This window comes from Alternaria atra (assembly GCF_907166805.1).
Source record: "Alternaria atra isolate CS162 genome assembly, contig: 22, whole genome shotgun sequence".
NCBI lineage: Eukaryota > Fungi > Ascomycota > Dothideomycetes > Pleosporales > Pleosporaceae > Alternaria > Alternaria atra.
The window spans coordinates 900,903-925,256 of NW_025091320.1; the positions used below are offsets into that span (position 1 = coordinate 900,903).

The following is a 24,354-nucleotide window of genomic DNA, read 5'->3' on the forward strand; positions in this document are numbered from 1 at the left end:
CATGTGAGATTCGGAGAGCAATGACACGCGTGTGTTATGAACTGTATTGGTTATAGGTATGTACATGTGTCTTCGCTTCGCCCGATCTTTCCTTTTGATACCACTCAGCCACTCTTGAAGAGCGTCTCAATCTCCGCACACACCGCCTCTGTAACGCCCTTGGTGTTCTCACTCCCACCAAGATCCTTCGTCTTGACTCCCCTCGCAGTCACATTCTCAATCGCCTTCATAAGTCCATCCGCTGCCTTCTCCTCACCAACCCACCGCACCATCTCAGCGGCACTCCAAAATGCGCCTACCGGGTTCGCAATACCCTTGCCCGCAATATCCGGGGCAGAGCCATGGATGGGTTCAAACATGCTCGGATTCTTCCTCGTAGGGTCGAGATTAGACGATGGCGCAATACCAATCGATCCACTCAGCGCAGCGGCAAGGTCAGACAAGATATCTGCATGTAAGTTGGTAGCGACAATAGTATCGAGAGTAGAAGGATGCAGCGTCATGCGCACAGTCATCGCATCCACGAGCATCTTGTCAATTTCAACATCTTCGTACTCCTTTGCCACTTCGTAGAAGACTTTGTCCCAGAGAACCATGCCGTGTCTCTGGGCATTGCTCTTGGTCACCATGGTCAACTTCTTGCGTGGTCGCGACCGTGCTGTCTCAAACGCATATCGCATTACTCGCTCGATGCCGACGCGCGTGAAGATGCTCACTTCGGTGGCGATTGTGTGCGGACTGTCTTCATGAGACGTACCGCCTTGACCTGAGTACTCGCCCTCGCTGTTCTCGCGGATGATCATCCAGTCAAGGTCTTCGGGTTTGCAGTTGGACAATGGAGATGTGGTTCCAGGGAGGATGCGTGTAGGCCGCACGTTGACATACTGATTTAGGGATTTCCGAATTGGCAAGATGAGTGACCAGAGGGATATGTGGTCGGGAACGTTGGGCCAACCCACTGCGCCGAAGTATATGGCATCATAGGCCTTTAGTTGCTCTAGACCATCAGGTGGCATGTACCATCCTCGCTCAAGATAGTTCTTACTGCTCCAGTCGAAGATTTTAAAGTCGAATTCAAAGCCGCCGATAGTCTTGGCGAGGACGTTGAGGACTTGTATAGCCGCTTCTGTTATGTCGACTCCGATTCCGTCACCTGGGATGCAGGCGATGCGGTGTACGTTCGTTACTGAGTGGATATGTGATGGCATCTTAGTGGTTGTGGTTGCTTGTAGGATTCGGGGGATAGTCAGGGTAAGGATAAGAAGGTCCGATTAACGTTGTCGTGGGTCCGATTAATGGTTGTCGTGGTGGGGAGATTTCAGAGTATGATGCCCTCTGGAGCAAAACAACAGTTGTAACAAGCTCAATGGTCTCTTATACCATAGACAGATGATAACTACAGGACATTCATTCCCCGCACAGGACATAGTATGTCCGGATATAATTCTACATTCCGACGTCGCTACCAAGGGCAAGCTTAAAATGCCATGTGCATGGCCTGAGCTAGCCGCCTTCATGTTCCCCTCCTCGAGACCCTGTGCGTCGCGCCTTCCCCGCGCTAGCTTACTGTAGCCGCATGCCCCACCAAAGCCACGCGTGTTGAACGCACCAGAGCTCACCGCTTGGGCCGAGACCACCTTTTCCTAATACAAACATCTTCCGCCTCTTTCACATCCAAACTTCAATTGCTTTTTCTACACTACTACGCACTCTACATATTCCACAATGGCAGCTGCATACCCTCCCGGCGGAACCTACTTCCAAACCATCAAGAAGAGCTTCGCAGACGTCCCCGTCGATGAGTCCAAGGACAATGCTATCTCGACGACTGAGTTCCTAGAGGCTGCTGAAAGCACCACCACCCTGTTCGATGTCTTGGGCTCTGTGGCTTTCAAGCCCGTCAAGGGTGACATGAGCGGCAACATCAAGGTGCGTGCAGAACATGGAAGCTCCAAGTTATGCTACAAGGACAGTTGTGCTAACATAGGGCAGAAAATCCGCGACAGGCAGCTCGCAGCACCAGCCCAGTCAGAGACGCTCCAGGAGCTTTGCTTGAACGAGCTCAAGGAGAAGAAGCACACTGCCACCGAGGGCCTCCTGTGGCTGACCCGGTAAGCCATTCTAGGCACTCTCCAAGATCATGCCACTAACACTCGCGTCATAGTGGCCTCGACTTCACTGCTCAGGGTCTCCGTCATAACATCTCCAACCCTTCCAAGGAGCTCGCCGACTCCTTCCGCGACGCCTACGGCAACACACTCAAGCCCCACCACTCCTTTATGGTCAAGCCTGTCTTCAGCGCTGCCATGAGCGCTACCCCCTACCGCAAGGACTTCTACAGCAAGTTGGGCGAGGACGACAGCCAGGTGCAGGCTGAGCTGGAGAAGTGGCTCGCCGCATTGGAGAAGCTCCTGGCTATCTTGAACACGTTTTTGGCAAAGAAGGAGGCCAAGTGGTAGACGAGGAGAACATCAAGTAGAGGCAGCTATTGGCATGACCTACGATATGAATGATGAACATGAGCAGCCATGATATGCTGTATGATACAACTTCTGGCTTCTCCAGCCGTGACGTCTTCATCCCAGGTCACTCCCTACTTCTTTCTCTCAAACACAAAAAGGGCCTCGTCCTTGCCCGCAAAACTCGGCAACGGCATCCTAAGAGTCAACTCAAATGCCTTGAGATTTTTCTCCACCCACTCATCCACAACCACATCCTGAAACCCAGTAAACCCATTCCCATTCTGTGTTCCCGCAACTACTATCCTGTCCCCCTGAAAAGCCTTGAGTAGCGGACCTGTGAAGCCACCCGTCGCCTGCGGATAAACTAGTAACAGCACACACCCTTCCCCGCCATCATGTCTCTTCAAATACTCTTTGCCGTCCATGATGATAGTGTCCTTGATCCAGGAGACACGGTACTCGCTGATCTGGTTATCGATGGCACGTACATCGAGCGGCTTCGAGGTACCAATGTGGGCGTTGGGGAAGTTGCGCAACATGTATGTCCAGTATCCGTTTCCACTACCTATATCCAGGATGGGGAGCACATCTTCTTTCGCCGGTTTCGCCGGCTGAGCGAGTTTGGCTAGTACATGTAGAGCGGCATACGAGGGTACCACGCAACCAAAGTGGTGGTAGAAAATTGGTAAGATATGATGGGATATCTTGGTATACGTCGTCGATGGTAAAGGTCCGGCCCATTCCAATTCCTCGCACGAGTACTTCCAGAGATCCAGATAAGGGTTCTTGTGCTGTCGAGCTGGTTTCTTAGGATCTCTTTTGGAAGGGATTAAGTTGGTTGATTTGTTGAGGAGTCGGTCGTTTAGGTGGTTCCCTATGCTTTTGCGGAGGGTGTCGGCTTTTGCTGATTTGGCGAAATTGTTTAGGGCGGTGGGGAGGTTGTTTTGTGGCGAGAAGAGGGAGGTATAGGCTTGGATCTCTTCCAGGGAGGGGTGCGGTGGATCAGTCTAGGGGAGTTAGAAAATGGGCTGGTTGTAGGTTCATGAGTGTTAAACACGGTGATCGTTCGGTCATTGTGGTGGAGATGGTATCAACGAGAACTGGTTGGACATTCAACAGGAAAGTATGGTACATACAGGCTTTCCCTCATCATCGTGATACCATCCATGCAGCCCATGGTTTCTCTTCGCTTCGATGGCTCTTTGCGTGGTGTGCAAGGTAGTCTCTGCCTGCGCCCGATAGACGTACTTGTCGGTGGGTGGAATACCAAATGATTCCCCTATGCATTGTGCCAGAACTTTTCCGCTGCAAGTTGGAGAGTACTTTTCCTCTGACCAATCCTCGAAAAATGCATCTGGATCAAAGTTCTGCAATGCCATGATAGTAGATGGTAATCTGCGATTATGTCTGTGCTCGCTTTTGCCCTACCCAACGACCAACAGACTTGGAATCTACAATCCTAGCTCTTTCCCGTATCTGCACGTGAACCAAAAAAAAGGGCTCCAAATAAACAATGCACGAGTCGTCGCAAGTGCTGTGATGGAACTTGTTCCGCAGCGCCGTCGGCAAGCGTCCAATAAGGTCTAGCTGAGAAAGAATTGGGGCAATTCCGTCATCCATCAATAATCAGCTAAGCGTCTTCTCTTCCCCACAACTCTTCTACTAGCAGCATTACAACGCCTTAGTCACTCATTGCAAATGCTATGCGCGAAGCAAATGGAGCTTCGAGATGATGCGCATGATGCACGAACTAACCGTCCACTCACTAACAGCTATAAAAAGCTCCAGGCACATTCGATGCCAGAAAGTCTCCTTTCGTGATGTCAGACACAACCGTTGAACATCGCTCTACTACCACAGATACATCCTACTCAACTACCACAAAAACACTTACCATAGTCGTTGGACTTTTCGCGGTCATCCTGGCTTTCTCAAGCACTTTTCGCAGTATCTTTTTTCCTATCGTTACGAAACCTACCGTCCGCGCAATGTCGACCGCAACTTCGATGAACGTCACCAAGCGTCCTTGGTCACAACGTGGACATGCTGATCACGATTGGCTGTATACCTACCACACCTTTTCGTTCGCATCGTACTACGATCCCAGACATGAGAGCTTCGGTCCGCTAAGGGTCATCAACGAGGACAGGGTGAAGGCAGGCACTGGGTTTGGTACGTACACGGCATCTTCGTTCCTGCTTATACCGATATCCATTACTAACAAACACATCAGGAACCCACAGTCACGCCGAGTTCCTCATCTTTAGCTACATTGTCAACGGCGTCCTTGAACACAAAGACAGCATGGGCAATCTCGAGAACCTCAAGCGTGGCGAAGTCCAGTTCACCTCCGCCGGGACTGGCATTCGCCACTCAGAATACAACCGCAATCGCGACTCAGAAGTCCATTTCCTCCAAATCTGGGCTAAACCGAACAAGAGGGGTCTGAAGCCGCACTACGAGACGAAGAAGTTTACCGATGAGGAGAAGACAGACAAGCTGGTCCGGATAATGGAATACACGGATCGTTTGGAACAGAGCAAGGGTGCCATTGGGCTCCAAGCTGATCTTAGCATGGATGCGTCTATTTTGTCGCCGGGCAAGAAGGTCGTACACGAAGTCGTTGCTGAGGGCCCGAGGAAGCTTTTCGCACATGTTGTTATGGGCGGACGGTCGCAACCTAAACAGGGCGGAGCGCAGATTAAGATTGGAGAGACGATATTGGGAGAAGGCGACGGCGCGTACATCGATGGAGTCGAAGGGCCAAACAAGATCGAGATCGAGAGCGTGGGCGAGAAACCCGCTGAGTTCATATTCTTTGATATGGGACCTGAGGATGTGTAGATAGGCGTCTGGCTTGATATCAAAGACTGACCCGTTCATAGTCTAATAATTGCAAATACACGATAATCAACTGCGCGATACCTCAGTACGCTGCCGTCCATCCAAACCATTCTGTATCTGACACGGTGGGGTTTTCGTCGACCTATGGAAAGCCATATATCTCATTTCTCAACCTTCTCTTCAGCTCTTCTAGAATTTGCCAATTCTTCCAACTGAACGTTCCTTGTCTGATCGAAGACTTCAATGGAAATGTGCGTATTCCGGCAACGCCGAAGGTGACGGTGACCATGACCATGTATAGTCCGACAGCTACGCTAGGCTCAGCCTTGACCTTCATGGTCGGTCCATGCATATCGGAAAAGTCTGCTCGAGCGGAAGGAGTGCGAGAAGGTTACAAGTTCACTTGTTCGCGATAGAGGAATGGAACGGCTCAGAAGGTTGACATTTACTACCTATTCGATGGCCCAACAGGTACTCTAATGCGCACTCCCCAAGCGCTGTCTATTATTGCACACCATAAACAACCACTTCGTTTTCCGTCCAACACCCAGTTAGACGCCAGAGATACACTTCCATAGCGCACGATGCCAACGCAGTCGCTTGCTGTTCTTCCACCTCCAGCTCACCACCAACACACAACAAACGGTTTTACCATCTGATTCTAGACACCTGGATTCCTCTCATTTCAGTGCTCGGGGACCCCCCAAGTGTCGTCGCCACAATCTCCGGGCCCTGCAATGAATGTCGGAATGACACAGAACCATTGTCAGGAGGATCGCTTTCCTCATCGGCGTAACGCGGTCCTGATATCCTCCGATATGATCTCTGACGATGCCATGTCTCTTCTCGTGGGTGTGTCAAATTGCACCTGTAAATGGCCCAGGAAAGCAATGAAATATAGACACCAATAACGATTCCGATAGCGACCAAGGCCAAGTATGAGGGTATACGGGGTGGCCGGTGGCTGGGGTTGTGGTTTGTGCCTGCCATGTCTGGCAGTAAGATGGGTGGATGTGAGTTGCTTCAATTACTCACTTCGGCTTGCGAAAAGCTAAAACAATAAGATTACCGGCAACTATATGTACTAGATTCCGCTTGCTCTTCCCATGCACGTGCACAAAGCAGATTGCTCTTCGTGGATTCCGGAGAAGAAACCTCAGACCCCTCAACATACTGCCAACTCGGTATCTGCTCGTTCTCCAGCGTACGACTTGCAGTCTTGTGGTTTCCTCGCCCATACTTCGGTCAATATATTTTGCTTATCCACGCGCCCGATCGTATTACAAGACAGGTTCCCAAAGTCAGACCCGGAGCCACTGTGGAGGTCTTTAAGAACCTTCCTCCAGTCTGCAGGACTTGTACCGTCCCATGGATGCGGAGCTCGAGGTTGAGCGTGGTGTTTGGAAGCAAGCGATGAGTCACTGGTATCTGTTTGGACACTATATCTAGAGCTTGTAGCATATACAGGTCCCGGCACCGGCGGAACTTCTGGTTCTTGACGAGATGGTGGCCGACCATCCTCCTGGACTGAGTCGAACCGAGACTCAGTAACCACTGTTCGCAGGCCATGCTTCTTGTCATTCTCATGCTCTATGTGAAGGTATAAGAATAGCCGAAGGGTGACTATGATTTGGACGATGAGGACGACGAGGATGATTAGACAGATTACTGCTATGCTTTCGATCTCCATTTCGGACGTGTGAAGAGTCTGGAGTCAGATATGCTGCAGGGTTATGATATTGAATGAGAATTATACTTCTTGTGAGTACACGTACTAGTTACGCGCTGCTACGATGATGTTGACAGCGGAACTGCCAACGCAGAACGAGGTAATAGAAAAGGAGGTTCATCCAAGTCATCCCATGAGTCATGTGGGGAGATCTCTGGCCCAGATCCTGTAGCAATTCGCGATGGCTTGCGGAATCATCATCGCTCTTGTTTCGTCCTCCCGAACTTTATACTTCTCATTATTATCGCCTAGTGTTCGCTGTATCCATTTCTCCCCACGTCTTACATCACCACTACCACTTTCTCTTCTCCTACGCATAATACTGCACTCCAGGATGCGCACTCTCCGCATTCTGCGTCGGTCTTAGTTTCGTTCTTCTATAGTCGTAGTACAAGCCAGATTGGGGATCTGTTTTCTTAGGCCCAGCGTGGTAGTTGCGCGCTCCAATCTTCATGCGTCGAAGCCACTCTTTGAAGAGTACCCAGCGCCAGAAGATGGGAACCGGGTCGCTCGGCATTACCGAGTGGGTGTTTTGCTGCTGGAACGTAGTATCAATAGTGTGGGTTCGGTTTTGGAGTGTGGTGCTGAATATGGAGAGAAAAGAATGGTGATGCGGCGAGGGTAAGTAGACGACATTGTGGCATGTGGGAGGCCGGAAGTGAATTCGATGGTAGGTGGCATGAGTTATGATGAATGAGAACGTACGTATCTGCACCTTCACGGAAGTTGGGTCGTTCATCATTACTGCGCAAGCACAATCACAGACCTACGAAAGAAGAAGAGGAAGACAGTCACGAACAGCCATTACATCCAAATGCTCAAGTAAATAGCAACAGCTGTATCGCCAGCCGTAACCACCGTTTTCTGACACATACATCCTTTTTGGTACCCATGATCAGAATTCGTAGCTTTCTAATCAGCTTGCTAAAAGTCACCCTGATCTTTGCGTGCTCTCTGGCACGATGTAGAAGTTCGTCTTCGCAGAATAGACGTCCTCAACTACGGACTGGCATGGGGCTTTTGACACTTATGAAGATTAGATGGAACATAAGCGGAACCGTGAGGCAAAGGCCAAACAGCATGAAGATCTCGTAGAACTGGTTCATCATAAGCGCGAATGTAGTACTGATTGAGCTTGACAAGACGGTATTATGGCGTCGGATTATAGGTACGGTGTCTCAGGTGCTGCGGTAAGACTGAGAGGACGAGAAAGCTCATGACAAACGGTCGTGTTGTTACTGAGTCTCCATTTTATTATACCACCAAGGCCAAAGCCAGCACGTCACCGTCTCTGGATTTCCTAACCTTTCACCACATCATCTATTCACATAATAGCACTTGTATCTTCAATCCTTCCCTCCCTCAGGCCAGTGATCAGCTACCACATAACTGTATTTCCCTCTCTTCGCAACCTCAACATATTCATCGCACAACTCCCCTTGATCCGAACCATACCGCGGTAACGCCGATATCTCGCTACTTCTTCTTGTCAACACTCGTGATGGCCTTTGTATCTCTGCCCTATTGTTTTCCAGCTCCGCTCTCGATGTGGCTTGAACTAGCTCAACGAGTCCGTGTTCTTGGTCCCTCTCATACTGTCGCCTAAGTATCTTCCCGATGATTTTGTAGATGATGCGGAGGGGAATAAGGCTGGCGATGATAATGACTATGACCCAAAGCACTTTGGCATTTTCCCAGGAGAAGTCTCCGGCTGAGACTGAATAGGTAGTACTTTCGGATGTCATGGCTTTGGATGCCTAGTAGGCGAATGACTAAACTGATGGTTGACGCACGGGAAATAGGGGGGTAGAGCTCTCAATGGACTACGAGTTGTTTGAAGACACCCGCGGTGCAGCAAGCTACATCGCTGGCGAGAGCCTGTGCTGGCAAACGCACAAACGCATCATGAGCATCATCGCCAATTTCTCGCATGTGACAGTGTTTAGACGAACCCGGCGGCATGAAACCTTCCAATCTAATTCACATAAACGTAATCGCGTTTCCAGTGTACTGCCACTCCAGAGTACTGCTTCTTCTTTCCATCATCCAGTCAATCCAAGACGTGGAAGACTACTGACCAAACGAGAGTGCCAACAGCTCAATCTATAGAGGCATACGCCTGGGCGTTCTGTTTCCTTGCTAGTCTGCCATAGCTGATTGTACTTCTAAGCATCTCCCTAGCGGATGTGATTCTTGTTGCTATAACAGAAAATGTGTGGCCTGCTGTATAAGTACTTTAATAATTGGATCGACTTTCTAGGAATGACTGAATAATATACGCCGGTTGTGACCATCCATTTCCACGATACCAGAACGCCAAACCCCAAGCGGGTTACAATCATAATACTCGAGTACTCTGGCTCTACGGTGCAACATCGAGATGCCTCTTGTTCGCTTCATTTCTTGTTGTTCTTCAAGTAGGCATTCCAATCGGTTTTCTCGCCTTGTACATCAACTCCTGACACCCCGTCTCCTTCGGTCCAGCCTTGCCACTTCTCCAGACCAAAGAGATGGCGCATAGTAGGTCGACCATGTGGACAAGACCAGGGCTTGTCCATACTGCCCATGTGTCGAACAATCTCCCTCATCCGTGGCGGCTGAAGAGTCTTACCGATCATTACTGAACTCCTGCAAGCGCGGCTCGCAAGTAACTTCCTAACCTTAGAAGGGCGTGGTATGTGCCGCGATGTGGAAGTGGAGGAGGAAGGTGGGTTCTCTAGAATGAGTGCCAAGAGCTCCTCCAGATCTGTTGGGGTGAAAGTGACCTCCTTCGACATGGGCAGTGAGACCAGCTGTGCACGATGATCCGCTTCTTTGTCATCTACAGTTTCCAGATCAACGACAAAGCCGTTGGCGGTAAGCGAGTGCTTGTTTTCGCGAATGATCTCCTTCTCAACAGCAGTGAGTTCGAGAGGATGTGGATGTACGAGTTTTTGTGGCACCAGCGTTGTTGTCGCAGAAAGACGCTCGAAGTTGTACTTTTCGTCGCTCGCATGCTGATCGATGATAAACAGGTCTGACATGGGCGATGTGGGTGTGGGTGGTCGCACGGCGATGATGAAGCCTAGATTAAACTGACCAATAATGCGCATCTCATTGAAGTCAGCCTTCGTTACTGTAAGACTCAGCCGTTCTTCGGGATCGTCTTGGTTCAGCTGGGTACTGGTGGGAAGCGCAGCCGCCGCATCGGTCTTTGCCGTCGATGCATCGATAGACGCCTGGATATTCTGTAGATGCCGAGCAATGGCGTCGACGTCTGTCTCGATAACGCGCTCAAGATTGATGGTCCAGTACTTTTTCTGGGTGATCTTGAACAGTTTGTTGGCCCGCTTCAAGTTCAATTCGGTGGGTCGGGCAGCAGCTTCTTCGGCTTCAGCGATGAGCTGCGCAATCTTTGCTTCTTCTCTTTCCTTCTTCTCAGAGTCCTCAATATACTCGTCGTCTGTGTTTTCCACCTCCGCTTGAGGCTCTGCTTCAGCGACTGACGCTGATTCCGCTACTTGATGCTCTTCCAGAGCGATTCTTGAGCGCCGTGGCGGGGTGTTGGAAGAGACTTCCATATCATCGGTTCGTGGCTCTTCAAATCCTCGAGATGGCAAGCGCTCGTTTGGAAATGGATAACGTACGGGTGCATCAGACATATTACTGTCCTGAGCGACTTCATCTTCATCTTCTTCCGCCTCCTCCTGCTCATCATCCTCATCACTACTTTCTGCCTGGGTACCCGGTGCCGCAAAGCCACTTAGACCCTTTTTGAACAACCTCCTTTTGGGTGTTTGATTTAATGGCTTGCCAGACAAAGAAAATTTTGGCGTGTGTATCCTGGCCCGTCTGGAAGCTGCTGATTGATTTCCGGTGCCGATCGTGGAAACCGTCGTGGTGTCGCCCACAGTTATCGTGGCTTGTTGGAGTGGGGTTCGCATGGGACGCATGCGGTCAAACGCGTTTTGAATAGTGCTCTGCGACCACGACTTTTGCGGCGTTTGTCTGATGGCCGGGATTGGCTGCTGTTCTTCCTCTCCATCACTAGCAGGTTCTGAAGGCTTGGACAAGCTGACTGGTTCTGGTCGGCGAGGACTCTGAGATTCTATGCGGGCGTTGAAATCTTGAACGATCTTGGAAGGCTGAGAAAGCCTGACAGGGACCCCAGCCAACTCTTCCGGTTCGAACAACGGTGACTGCGGCCTTGCAAGTGGTGGATCGACCGGGTCTTCATTTCCAGGCGTAGCGCTACGTCGAGGCATGTGAGGGTGGGACACGCGATTTCCAGTCACCTTGCTGTTCTCGGGGGTGCTGGTTCTTCTGGGTCTAACGACTGGACGAACTGCTCGGTCTTCTGAGTCCCGACCAGCGAATCGCTCGATGAGACTCGCTTTCACAAAACCTGGATGATCGTCCGTCCCAGGCGTGTCTGGGACAGATTTCAATTCAGGTCTCTTTGGAGTCTCACGGCGAGAATGAACGACATCTTCCGACTCGCTTTGGTCCTCTTCTACCGCTAATGTAGTGCTTTCACGAGACTGTATTGTTGGTGGCTTGTAGGCGGACATGGGCGTTTTTTTGCCTAAGAGTTGAGCTTGAGGAACACTCTGAGCATGGCTCTCGAATAGCTCTAGAAGAGCTTCTTTAAGATTTTCTAGTAGCGCAGTCTGGTCATGGAGCATGATGGTCCGCTTGTCTGGACTCACATTGACATCGTAGGCGTTGGTGTCCAACTGAATATCTGCGAAGATAAAGGGTGACTGTGTAATGTTGTAGGACTTGTAGACCTCATTGATTGCCTTGGAGACCTGTGGAAGATTACAAGGCCGCGAGTTCACGAAGAACATTTGTCTGTCTGGTGTTTGGCGACCCTCGCCCACAACTGGGCGGGAGATATGGCCAACTATCTTGACTGTCCGTGAGCCCGAATCCTCTTGCGTGCTCCGGTTCCTTGCGCTTTGTGTGGCAACCGGCCGACTTGAAGGGTTCATGACGAATTCGAGGCTGAGAGGGATCAGGGCGGCAACCGTCTTTGCGCCGTAGACATTGGAAATGTTGTCGCGTGTGCTCGCATTCGCGTTCGTGGAGAAAGCTACCGTCTTCTTCCTTGAACTATGTTAGTATAATAGAGGAGTGGTGGGCGTCAGTGTCCGTACTCACCCTTTCGGTATCTGATTGCTCACGGAGAACTTGACGCCAACGCTTATACAAGCGTATGCGTTCAGCAACTGCAGCACTTTATTGTATTCTCTCTTGACGTTCTTCTCGAGCTCTTTCCGCCGTACAGGCAGATTACGGAATAGTGTCTCCACCACCACCATCGTACCTTGCTTAGCCGCTACCACCGATGTCCCCTTCAGCTTGCCTGACTGCTCGAACTCCAGTTTGGTACCTTTCGGGCCGTCGGAAGGCCGAGCGGTGATGATGTGAAAGTTGGAGAGAGCGCATAGCGACGACAACGCCTCACCGCGGAAGCCGAATGTCTGTAGCGACGAGAGGTCGTCGTAGCTAGCTAGTTTGGACGTATAGTGCTTGAGGGCGATGGTTTCGTAGTCGTCGTGCGCAATACCAGAACCATTGTCCTGGACTTCTATGGAATCTAGGCCGTGGTTCTTGAAGCGCACCTCTGTATTCAACATCAGTCATCTCACATCAAGCAGAGATCGTGGGCGGAGACATACCAATTGATGTGGCGCCTGCATCGATGCTATTTTCGACAAGCTCTTTGCATACCGATTCCAGACCAATAATGACCTGACCCGACTGGATCTGATGCACAGAGCGGCCCTCAATGGCCTTGATAGTGGCCATGTCAACCCATGCCGAAGGTGAGATGGATGAACACGAAAGGCGTGACTACGCGACGCGTTTTGGACTGGCCAATGGGCAGGGTGCGCTAGAATGTGGGGTTGCACTCTCCACTATCCACAACTTTTGAGCTTCCGAGCTCACCTGGCTTCAAAAACCATTGCTATTTTGTACAGAATGGATAATCTGAATGAGCTCGGACAGCTACAAGCGCCTTTGCGTCGCATGACGGCGCAGTCGCAATCCCAGCATGAGAGGTGAGTTCGCCAAGCACACCCACCTTTGTGACATTGCGCACATAAGTTCGGTTGTGACCAACCACAATTGAAGAACACATGCAATAGCTTGCATATATACATGAGTAGCTAAAATTGTAGCAGAGTTGCAAGGCTGGAGCGTGAGCTCCAAGAAGCCACAAAGGAAGTGCGCTCCGCCGATCTCATCTACCGGAAACATCTACTCTACTATGCAAGGAAGGACTGCCTGCAACTTGCAACTATGATGCACCAGAAACTTCCCATAGAGCTACGTGAATTGGTGTACGAATTCCTTTGCGTCGAACCTGATCGTCCTATCCCTGTGGGCCCGTACTATCATTTCCGCAAATACGATCGGCCTTTCCACGATCCTCAATGTAGGCCTCAACGTAGAATGCAACGGTCCGAGGATGATACACGAATAGCTTCAGACCTCACTGAACGTGTTATGGAGATGTATTGCTCAACTCCAGCCGATCAGGTCAAACTCGATCACGAAGATGATAATACCATACTCCCTGACGGCCGAGTCAAAGAAGTGCACACCCATAAGCCGCCGAGTGATATGGTACTTCCATACAGTCATTTCCTGGACCCCAGATACGTTGGTCCAAAAATCGCATTCGAGATACAGAAGATGTACTACACGCAAAACACCTTTTCCGTATGTAGCGTTGAGCAGGGAATATCATACTTCTTAGGGTGCGACTCTGGATACAACATGGTGGGATGTTGGGAAGATGGTACCCCTAAAGATGTACCAAAGGACCTTCAACTACAACCACCAGTGTACCCCGGAGATCATGTCCGAAATCTACAGATTCGCGTCAAGCTCGAGCAGTTCCATTCAGACATGCCAAAAGACCATATAATACACGAAAGATATGCATACGAACAGCGCTTCCTACGCTTTACTCAGATCAACCTGAAAGGTCTCGAGGGGTTCTTGCAGCGTCGCCACAAGCATGGAATCGACATTGAGTTTGTCATCCTGACTGAATTCCCAGATTTCCAGGGGGAGGGGTGGGATGCTCAATGCAACTATGTCAATTTCCTGCAATGCATGAGAAACCTAGTCTACATGATGATGCACGATTGTGACGACGTCTCCGTCAAGATTATACACCACGACGAGAATATTTCGGCTTTCCCGCGGAATATCACAAGGGTATTTGGGTTGACAAAAGAGCAATGGGAGCACGTAAGTTCGACCCGTTGCTCTGACTTCGCCTGCGACATCTACCACTGATGTTAAGGCTCAATCTCCAACCGCGAACTAACTGTATTGCAGGAAAAAAGTGTTCATCAGGGTCAATATCACTGGGACCAGGAGTTCTACCTTGGAGCTCCGGGAATGGTTGGAGACGACATGCTCTGGTGTTATCCCGCTGACGAGGCGGACGCAATGCTTCGCGAGCGATGGGGTATGGATTCAGTTTTAGCTACTTGGGCGAAGCACCCTGTTAGAGAGGGGAGGTATTGGCCTAGGTCTGCCAGACCAGTTTAACTCCTGATAAATAAAGAGAAAAGTGCACAAGGGGGCTGGTATTGTCGTGTTGTTCATTGCGTTGGTACTTTCTTTGGTGATAGAATGTCACTATGCCTAGTCAGGCTGAGTATGGCCTTGTTATCATCTAGCAAACACACTGCACCAACTTCCTCGGTCGTAGCCTTGGGCAACCTTGATCTTGTGTATATGAGCCTGTCCATGTGGCGTGGCTGACATGCGATCTACGAACTGGAGTTCCGCACACGGTGCTGACGGTGCGGGCGAAGGCGCCGATTGGCCGTGTGCCTGAAAAGCTGGGCAGGCACCGGTCCCTAGATCTCGAGATCTGAGACGTGAGTGGATTTCTAACACAACGACAACTTAGGCTTAGTCTCCGACAACATTTCTGCATGTGCCGTCGACACGCATCGCTCGTATGACCGTATCGGCCGACCAACAATGCCGTCCAGTATACGACAGCATCATCCATGCGAGACCAGTCGTCGCGCGCCCGGACTTGCTAAATCCGAACCGCCGTGCAACGCCAGACCTATAACGCACTAGATTCCGAAAGTTGATGTGATTGACATGGCTCCTTTTGCAGTGGCCACCGCTTGCGCCAAGCTCTGCAATTAAACAATCAGAGACCCTCTTTCGGCCTTGTCCTCGCATGGGAATTTAATACGGCTTCGATTGACTCTCCGTGGCTTTCCCTACGTCCTCCCCTCCGCGATCCTCGCGCTTTCTTCTGTACATTACACGGCGCGGCGCGATCATAATTCTTCGATATGGCGGTCAACGCGAGTTTCGTCTCGCCCACGGCGGATGCAAAAGTTGCGCATGTCATCCAGCAATTCGACACCAACGGCCTCCTTTCCTCCGTCTTCACCGGCTTCAACGTGTGGAAGCTTGCCTTGACGCTTATCATAACGGCTGTGGCGTACGACCAGTGTATGCACTACATCAACCACGTTTGCGCCGGACATTGCTGACCCTCTCGCAGTCAAGTACATCTGGAACAAGGGTTCAATCGTTGGTCCATCATGGAAAATACCCTTCATCGGCCCATTCCTGGAGTCTGTCAATCCCGACTTCAACAAGTACCATGAGAAATGGTCCTCAGGTCCTCTGAGCTGCGTTTCCGTCTTCCACAAGTACACAACCCATGCATCCGCTCTCAGTCTCTACCCATACTAACCGCTCTTCAGATTTGTTGTGATTGCCTCCACCCGCGACATGGCTCGTAAGATCTTCAACTCGCCTAACTTTGTCAAACCCTGTGTTGTCGATGTCGCCTACAAACTCCTCCGCCCCGAGAACTGGGTCTTCCTTGACGGTCGTGCCCACGTCGACTACCGCAAAGGTCTCAACAGCTTGTTTACTCGCCAAGCGCTCGAACAGTACCTACCGGGCCAAGAAGAGATCTATAACAAATACTTCAAGCGTTTCGTCGAGCTTTCGCAGGTGGAGAACAAGGGCAAGCACGTTCCCTGGATGCAGGAGTTCCGCCTCATGATTACTGCCCTGAGTTGCCGTACCTTCGTTGGCCACTACTGCTCGGACGAGGCTGTCAAGAAGATTGCCGACGACTACTATCTGATCACCGCTGCCCTCGAACTTGTCAACTTCCCCATCATTATCCCCTTCACCAAGACGTGGTACGGAAAGAAGTGCGCCGACATGGTTCTGGACGAGTTCTCCAAGTGCGCCGCAAAGAGCAAAGTCCGCATGGCCGCCGGTGGCAAGAAAGAGTGCATTCTCGACTTCTGGGTAGACAACATGATCCAATCCGAAAAGTACCGCAAGAGGATTGAAGCTGGCGAGAAGGTTGATGACGCCGAGAAGCCCGCGACTGTCATCCGCTGGTTCAGCGACATCGAGATCTCTATGACTATCTTCACTTTCCTCTTCGCTTCTCAGGACGCTACCTCTTCTGCCGCCACATGGCTCTTCCAGATCATGGCCGACCGACCCGAGTACCTCGACAAAATCCGCGAGGAGAACATCAAGGCCAGAAATGGCGACGTTCACGCCACTCTTTCGCTCGACGCCATTGAGAAGTTGCAATGGACCCGCGCTGTGGTTAAGGAGACACTCCGCTACCGTCCCCCAGTCATCATGGTTCCTTACCTTGCTAAGAAGGACTTCCCTGTAACGCCTGAATACACCGTCCCTAAGGGTTCCATGGTCATTCCTACCACCTACATGGCGCTACACGATGCTGAGGCATACCCCAACCCCGACTCGTTTGAGCCTGAGCGATGGATCACCGGTAACGCCGATCAACAGACCAAGAACTGGCTTGTATTCGGCACTGGTCCCCACTACTGCCTGGGTCAGACATACGCACAAGCCAACCTCATGTTGATGATTGGCAAGGCGAGTATGCTTCTTGACTGGGACCACAAGGTTACCGACCAGAGCGAGGCGATCAAAGTGTTCGCCACTATTTTCCCTATGGTAAGTCAGAACGTCTGACATGATACAAGGAGTTGTTGCTAACACATCACAGGATGACTGCCTCCTCACATTCAAAGACCGTACTACGGCATAAATAATTCACGTTGCATTCCACGTGACGCGCACTTTGAGCGATCTTTTCTTGCATTTGCAGCCGTGATTTCGGTATTCAAAATTTGGTTCGTCCAAGGCAGAGTTACGTTTGTACTCTGGTCTTGCATCTTTAGACTATAATGATTACGGCCCTTGGCGCTTCTTGAGAAGTGGCCCGTTGGCTTCATGAGTACAGTGTAAGCTGGGATGAATTAATACTGGGACGAGAGGATAGGCTGGGGAGGGAACGGTTCATATAGGACTCAGATAATGGCATGAAGAACGTATATCAGCAATCGCGGTCTATTGTGCATTATTATGAAATCATACATGACAAGTTCGGCGCATGCTTACCTGGGCACCAAGCTTGCGGCCAGGAACTAGAGCTATGACCACAGACTTTTGGTCCACTCCACATGCCGATAGTCTTCATCCTTCCACCGCCAGCCTGCCCGTAGCAACTCGCGCTTTGTACAGTCCTTAACTCTTCTTTCGAAGCGCATTTCGTTACCCGGGACCGTCGAGCGAGCCTTCACCGCGGAAGTGAATACTTTTCCAATTCTGCACGTCTAGGCTGCATTCAACGAACACCCGCATGCACTCGGCCACAAGAACGTATTTACCTCCAGCACAGCACAGCATCCGGACACAAGCGCACGCTATGGCGCCCGCCGCCTCTCCCTCGGGACGCGACCCTGAGCGCGTTGGGCCGCACCCGTCATACATCGAAATCGCAAAGCCCTATATCCTACAGTCGCGCATGCAGAAATGTCTCGCGGAGATACATATGAGCGATGCCAAGGAAGATGCCGTACGTCTGCAAGGCGTCGCCTGGATAGATCAAGTCCGGCGTGCGCTGCAATTGCCTATCCGCACCTTCAACACAGCTGTGATCTACTACCACAAGTTCAGGTTGTTGCACGCGGATAATGAGTACAACTGGGCAGATGCGGCAGCTGCAGCACTCTTCACGGCCTGCAAGATTGAGGATACATTGAAAAAGAGTAGGGAAATCTTATGCGCCCACTGGAACCTCAAAGTTGGGCCGGGCGAGAGCCTAAGTAGCGACGATCCGGTAGGCACCTTTGACGATAGGAATGGTTATTACAGGATCAAGGTTAACCTCCAATAGCGCTTCGAGAACCACTCCAAACTCATCATTGGCCTCGAACGGCTCATGCTCGAAAGCGCCGGCTTCGACTTTCGCAACCGATACCCCCAGAAAGTCATGGTCAAGCTTGCCAGAGCTCTGCGATTTGACTCGAAAGACGAGGCCAAAACACTCTGGAATCTGAGCATAGATTCATACAGGACATTTGCACCATTGAAACAGTCTACGCCAACCCTAGCTATCGCGTGCTTGGAGCTTGCCGCACGACTGCATGGGAAAGACACAACAAAGTTCGTAGATACGGGACCCGTTAGATACAGCAAATGGGCTACCAGCCGGGCAGAGGTTATGGAGACGCTCCTTGATTTACTCGACCTGTACACCCATCACCGCAGCGCGACCTCGGTTGGACCTTCCTATACGCTTGAGCACTTTATCAATATTCGCATTGGGCTCAACCAAGAGGCTTCAGCAGCGAAAATCCCACGTTATTCTCAGTACAAGTCTGAGTTGGTCGCCGACGCGGCAAGCACCACAAATGGCGCCAAGTCTCGCAACGGCATCGACCCTACAAGTCCACTCACACCAGCTACTCCCGTCGCACGTTCGCCTGGCGTGGATCAAGCGCCAAAATCTGCAATCGGCATTCGTGGTCAGAATGGCACGGTGAGATTTATGCTGGACGCAGCGCGCGCACACGATGAACGCGCCGAGGTTGAGAAGTTCCACAAGGTTGAGGAAGAGGAGTACGAGGTAGAGGTACCGGTACCGAGCGACCCAAGGGCAGATGAGAGGGAAAGGGATAGAGCAAGAGTTGGAAGAGTGCGTTGAGTACAAACATGGAATTTGCATTTTGATTTTGCTGTTCTATCTTTGCGCTATTCTATGAGGCAGGATAAGGACGAAGCTAAATATTATTGATAGGACTCTATCAGCGTTGCTAATCACTGGCGCGGCGGTCCAATTATGGTGGGGGGTGACGAGGAAAACAACACGGATACTGGGAACAGAGGGAGATATTGGGATCATTTCCGGAAGCGTTCAGAAGTGGCGTCAAGTAGTGAGCCCGTCTCAAAGGTGGACGACAGTTTTCACCCATCGAGAAGTACCCCAAACTTCGATGATGTCTTGAACAGAGGCAATGTGCAGAAGACAGCCAATGATGGTGTCGTTGCCTCCTTCAATGATAAGATATCAAAAGATGGAGGACGTGGTAGAGGCTCACGGAAACGACCTCGTGCACAGGATCGAAAGAAACGGGGCAACGTACGTGATGGTAGAGCCGCCCAACACAGAGAACCGAGCCCCAAGCTTCTACCACGAAGGTTGTCCATGTCCTCCCTTGGCGAAGCGAATCATGAGCAGAATTCGATTATCCTGGCCAATCCACGCTTCCAGACGGGGGTTGGAGCTTTGCTGACCGAGGACGTGGCAGGGGAGATTACCATGTTGGACCTGGCTACAGTCATGAATTAGATGACCTATACTGTACATTCTCCTTCCGGGATAAAGCCCCGTCGCAGGGTATTCCTTCAGGCAACAACCCTAGAAAGCAAGAAGAGCCACGGTCATCGACAGCTTTTGTCCATCCGGAACGCATGACGCTTGTCGTGCCGGCACATGAGCTATACCCACCTACCAGGTCTCAACTGCGCAACGAGGTAATATTCACAGCAGATGTTAAGAGGAAGCAACCAGCCAGCAAGAACAAGGCACTCTCTGCGAATGGCGGGCACCAATGGGCGAATACCGGCAACGACCATAGCAATGGTACAGGGAGAGGTAGAGACAGAGGTGGTTCTGAGGAATGGAATTCATGGCCTGATTGCTCTACTCGGTCTCCCTGGGGGAGGGGGAGGCAAAAAGTGAGGTGATTCATGTTCGACTTACGAAAACCATGTTCAAAGACAAGTCAACGTAGTAATTCAGTCTCTGGAATGAAACAATGACCACATTCCAAACCTCGTTTCAAACATGACACCTGGACATGCAGCTCTCATCATGTTACATGTATATTATCAAATCTGTCATGTCAAGTGCACTGAGGAGCTGAGACGTGGATAGGCGGTGGTTCTGGAGAGGCTGCGGGGGTACCGGGGGTAAGCCTAACATCACACCACACAGTCGCCTTCAGACTGGATTTCAAAGCGCTAACTAGCAAGGCGTCTGATCTTGACCCAATCGTTTGGGTCGGAAAGTAAGAGTCAAGCTGTTCTCATTCATTGAGGGCGGAGACTATCCCAAAATGCTCGATTAGGTTGTCATGGTCATCAGCTTTCAAAAGAGACGTTGGTACCGCTCTCACAATCCAGACGCAGGTCATTTGCGTCGAATGGATAGACACATTAGTAGTCATCGCAGCGGTGCATAATGAATGTGTAAGTATTTGTGCTTTTTCAAGGCGTAGACTTGCCACAAATGCTTAACTGAGGCACATGCAGCCATGCATTCTTCCGCTGCAAGGCCAAATCTAGTAGTCGAAATTACCAGTGACGATATTTCCCCCGATCATGATCCACATGTGTCGCAGCGCTACCCAATGACATGTATTGGGCCGTTGCATCACCATCCCCAGACAAACAACTGGCAGTACCAGAACAGATCAGTGGAGTCATCTCCTTTAAATCTGGGATAATAGCAGAAATTAGAATTGGATGTTGTGCGGAGTGCAGGAGAAAAGGGCGGCGCAGCATGACCACTTTGGGCATTCAAGGCTACTTCGCGCCACCAGTGGGCCGTGCTTTAGCGAGGAAAGCGCGACTGACCCCACCACTAGCTCTACTAAAAACCTTCGCTCCCCCTCGCAGAACTCTTCTCAACCAGACGCACGCCCGCCTCTACGGCCTATATCAATTTCCCGTCTGTCTGACTCTGGTCGACTGCATCGCCAGAGACATCAGCTCAACCCGCGACCTATACACCGAATCCGCGCGCTCAAAGCGGGGTATTCGACATCTCCCCACCACTGAATTTTCGTAAAAGAAGAACAGTACCAACACCGCAAAGATGGTCAAGTAAGTTGTCGCCAACCCTGCCTGCTTCCTCTCAGACTGGGGCATTTTTGTCTCTTGTCTGTGGGAACAATTGAACAATGGCTAACGCAACGACAGCTTCACCGTCGAGGAGGTACGTTTCGCGCGCACATCACCCCGCACCACACGTCGATATTGGCCGGAATCGAAGGATGAATACTGACTGCGCGGCTAGATCCGTGGTCTCATGGACGACCCTAAGAACATTAGGAACATGTCCGTCATTGCCCACGGTAAGCGCTCTCGTGGAAACCCCGCAGTACCTAGCAGGAAAGATGGCTGACATACCCCACCACAGTCGACCACGGAAAGTCCACCCTTACCGACTCGCTCGTCCAGCGTGCCGGTATTATCTCGGCTGCCAAGGCTGGTGAGGCTCGTTTCACCGACACCCGAGCTGACGAGCAGGAGCGTGGTGTCACTATCAAGTCGACTGCCATCTCCCTGTACGCCACCCTCAAGGACGAGGAGGACCTCAAGGACATCCCCGTTCCCACCACCAAGAACGACTTCTTGATCAACTTGATCGACTCGCCCGGTCACGTTGACTTCTCATCTGAGGTCACTGCTGCTCTCCGTGTCACCGATGGTGCGCTCGTTGTCGTCGACACCATCGAGGGTGTCTGCGTCCAGACCGAGACTGTCCTGCGTCAGGCTCTTGGTGAGCGTATCAAGCCTGTTGTCATCATCAACAAGGTCGACCGTGCTCTTCTCGAGCTCCAGCTCAGCAAGGAGGATCTGTACCAGAACTTCTCCCGTGTCATCGAGTCCGTCAACGTCGTCATTGCCACATACTACGACAAGGCCCTTGGTGATGTCCAGGTCTACCCCGAGAAGGGTACCATCGCCTTCGGTTCCGGTCTCCACGGCTGGGCTTTCACCATCCGCCAGTTCGCCACCCGTTACGCCAAGAAGTTCGGTGTCGACAAGAACAAGATGATGGAGCGCCTCTGGGTAAGTGCACCGATCAAACTAATCTGCAGCAGTTGCTAACAAAACGCAGGGTGACAGCTTCTTCAACCCCAAGACCAAGAAGTGGACCAAGGTTGGCACTCACGAGGGTAAGACCCTTGAGCGTGCTTTCAACCAGTTCATCTTGGACCCCATCTTCCGCATCTTCCAGGCCGTCATGAACTTCAAGACCGACGAGATCCCCACTCTCCTCGAGAAGCTCGAGATCAAGCTCACCTCCGATGAGAAGGATCTCGAGGGCAAGCAGCTCCTCAAGGTCGTCATGAGGAAGTTCCTTCCCGCCGCTGACGCTCTCCTTGAGATGATGATTCTCCACCTTCCTTCTCCCGTCACTGCCCAGCGATACCGTATGGAGACTCTCTACGAGGGTCCCCACGACGATGTCAACGCCATCGGTATCCGGGACTGTGACCACAACGGTCCCCTCATGCTGTACGTCTCCAAGATGGTGCCCACTTCCGACAAGGGTCGTTTCTACGCTTTCGGTCGTGTCTTCTCCGGTACCGTCCGTTCTGGTCTCAAGGTCCGCATTCAGGGCCCCAACTACCAGCCCGGAAAGAAGGAGGACCTGTTCATCAAGGCCATCCAGCGTACCATTCTCATGATGGGTCGTTTCGTCGAGCCCATTGACAACGTCCCTGCCGGTAACATTCTCGGTCTTGTCGGTGTTGACCAGTTCTTGCTCAAGTCTGGTACCCTCACTACCAACGAGACTGCCCACAACCTCAAGGTTATGAAGTTCTCCGTTTCCCCCGTCGTGCAGCGTTCCGTCGAGGTCAAGAACGCCCAGGATCTTCCCAAGCTTGTCGAAGGTCTTAAGCGTCTTTCCAAGTCCGACCCTTGCGTCTTGACCTACATCTCGCCATCCGGTGAGCACGTTGTCGCTGGTGCCGGTGAGTTGCACTTGGAGATTTGCTTGAAGGATCTCGAGGAGGACCACGCCGGTGTTCCTCTCCGTATCTCCGACCCCGTCGTCCAGTACCGTGAGACTGTCAACGCCACTTCCAGCATCACCGCGCTGTCCAAGTCGCCCAACAAGCACAACCGTCTCTACCTCACTGCTCAACCTTTGGACGAGGCTGTCTCTCTGGCCATTGAGTCGGGCAAGATCGCTCCTCGTGACGATATCAAGCAGCGTGCCCGTATCCTTGCTGACGAGCACGGCTGGGACGTTACCGACGCCCGTAAGATTTGGTGCTTCGGTCCCGACACCACTGGTGCCAACTTGCTCGTTGACCAGACCAAGGCTGTCCAGTACTTGAGTGAAATCAAGGACTCCGTCGTCTCTGGTTTCCAGTGGGCCACCAAGGAAGGTCCCATTGCTGAGGAGCCCATGCGCTCTATCCGCTTCAACATCATGGATGTCACTCTCCACGCTGATGCCATTCACCGTGGTGGTGGTCAGATCATCCCCACCGCGCGCCGTGTCCTCTACGCTGCCACTCTCCTTGCCGAGCCCACTCTGCTCGAGCCCGTCTACCTCGTCGAGATCCAGGTTCCCGAGCAGGCTATGGGTGGTATCTACGGTGTCCTTACCCGAAGGAGAGGTCACGTCTTCGAGGAGAACCAGCGTGTTGGTACTCCTCTCTTCAACGTCAAGGCTTACCTTCCCGTCAACGAGTCCTTCGGTTTCACCGCCGATCTCCGTGCCGCCACCGGTGGACAGGCCTTCCCACAACAAGTCTTCGACCATTGGCAACATCTCCAGGGTGGCTCGCCACTTGACGCCACCACCATGGTCGGTAAGATCGTGTTCGACATGCGTAAGCGCAAGGGTATCAAGACTGAGGTGCCCGATGTCTCCAACGTAAGTTTATTCAAACATGACGACGAACCAGCAGATGCTAACAGATTTCGCAGTACTACGACAAGCTATAAGGGAATGCTAGCAAAAGCGTTAGATTTCCTTTCCTCGCAATTCTGGGTCATCCGACAGTCATGGGCAAGCTCGTGGCCGCTGGTCAATGTATGACGCAAACGGCTCTCACTTGGAGCAACCAGAACTAGTAAATGTCGGTCCGGGCGGTTTCGCCCTTGATATTAGTCAGGTTTTTGGGGCTTTGCACGAAAGATACGGATGATGACCCTTTTCCTTACCTGTTCTCAGTGTAGTAT

The 24,354-nt window shown here is 51.5% G+C and overlaps 9 protein-coding genes across 9 annotated transcripts; 6 read left to right on the plus strand and 3 right to left on the minus strand.

Annotated features, from left to right (window-relative positions):
• Positions 1-104: 104 nt before the first annotated feature.
• On the minus strand, positions 105-1,208 carry ALTATR162_LOCUS3054 (uncharacterized protein; the record flags this gene model as incomplete). Its single annotated transcript, XM_043310660.1, has 1 exon — positions 105-1,208. One exon carries the CDS (start codon positions 1,206-1,208, stop codon positions 105-107), a length of 1,104 nt encoding a protein of 367 aa, XP_043166595.1.
• Positions 1,209-1,725: 517 nt separating this feature from the next.
• ALTATR162_LOCUS3055 (uncharacterized protein) lies at positions 1,726-2,459 on the plus strand (the record flags this gene model as incomplete). Its single annotated transcript, XM_043310661.1, has 3 exons — positions 1,726-1,929; positions 1,993-2,111; positions 2,165-2,459. 3 exons carry the CDS (start codon positions 1,726-1,728, stop codon positions 2,457-2,459), a joined length of 618 nt encoding a protein of 205 aa, XP_043166596.1.
• A 134-nt stretch (positions 2,460-2,593) lies between these two features.
• ALTATR162_LOCUS3056 (uncharacterized protein) lies at positions 2,594-3,841 on the minus strand (the record flags this gene model as incomplete). Its single annotated transcript, XM_043310662.1, has 2 exons — positions 2,594-3,469; positions 3,599-3,841. 2 exons carry the CDS (start codon positions 3,839-3,841, stop codon positions 2,594-2,596), a joined length of 1,119 nt encoding a protein of 372 aa, XP_043166597.1.
• A 609-nt stretch (positions 3,842-4,450) lies between these two features.
• Positions 4,451-5,306, plus strand: ALTATR162_LOCUS3057 (uncharacterized protein; the record flags this gene model as incomplete). The annotated part of the gene is made up of 2 exons (XM_043310663.1): positions 4,451-4,634; positions 4,696-5,306. The coding sequence occupies 2 exons, from the start codon at positions 4,451-4,453 to the stop codon at positions 5,304-5,306; spliced, it is 795 nt and encodes a 264-aa protein (XP_043166598.1).
• Positions 5,307-9,431: 4,125 nt separating this feature from the next.
• On the minus strand, positions 9,432-12,828 carry ALTATR162_LOCUS3058 (uncharacterized protein; the record flags this gene model as incomplete). Its single annotated transcript, XM_043310664.1, has 3 exons — positions 9,432-12,123; positions 12,178-12,643; positions 12,699-12,828. The coding sequence occupies 3 exons, from the start codon at positions 12,826-12,828 to the stop codon at positions 9,432-9,434; spliced, it is 3,288 nt and encodes a 1,095-aa protein (XP_043166599.1).
• A 174-nt stretch (positions 12,829-13,002) lies between these two features.
• On the plus strand, positions 13,003-14,589 carry ALTATR162_LOCUS3059 (uncharacterized protein; the record flags this gene model as incomplete). Its single annotated transcript, XM_043310665.1, has 3 exons — positions 13,003-13,082; positions 13,206-14,283; positions 14,374-14,589. The coding sequence occupies 3 exons, from the start codon at positions 13,003-13,005 to the stop codon at positions 14,587-14,589; spliced, it is 1,374 nt and encodes a 457-aa protein (XP_043166600.1).
• Positions 14,590-15,359: 770 nt separating this feature from the next.
• On the plus strand, positions 15,360-17,125 carry ALTATR162_LOCUS3060 (uncharacterized protein; the record flags this gene model as incomplete). Its single annotated transcript, XM_043310666.1, has 4 exons — positions 15,360-15,522; positions 15,575-15,725; positions 15,780-17,031; positions 17,084-17,125. 4 exons carry the CDS (start codon positions 15,360-15,362, stop codon positions 17,123-17,125), a joined length of 1,608 nt encoding a protein of 535 aa, XP_043166601.1.
• A 660-nt stretch (positions 17,126-17,785) lies between these two features.
• Positions 17,786-19,711, plus strand: ALTATR162_LOCUS3061 (uncharacterized protein; the record flags this gene model as incomplete). Its single annotated transcript, XM_043310667.1, has 3 exons — positions 17,786-18,199; positions 18,257-19,057; positions 19,160-19,711. The coding sequence occupies 3 exons, from the start codon at positions 17,786-17,788 to the stop codon at positions 19,709-19,711; spliced, it is 1,767 nt and encodes a 588-aa protein (XP_043166602.1).
• A 1,530-nt stretch (positions 19,712-21,241) lies between these two features.
• ALTATR162_LOCUS3062 (uncharacterized protein) lies at positions 21,242-24,117 on the plus strand (the record flags this gene model as incomplete). Its single annotated transcript, XM_043310668.1, has 6 exons — positions 21,242-21,249; positions 21,346-21,361; positions 21,443-21,500; positions 21,566-22,221; positions 22,271-24,046; positions 24,100-24,117. 6 exons carry the CDS (start codon positions 21,242-21,244, stop codon positions 24,115-24,117), a joined length of 2,532 nt encoding a protein of 843 aa, XP_043166603.1.
• Positions 24,118-24,354: the final 237 nt, after the last annotated feature.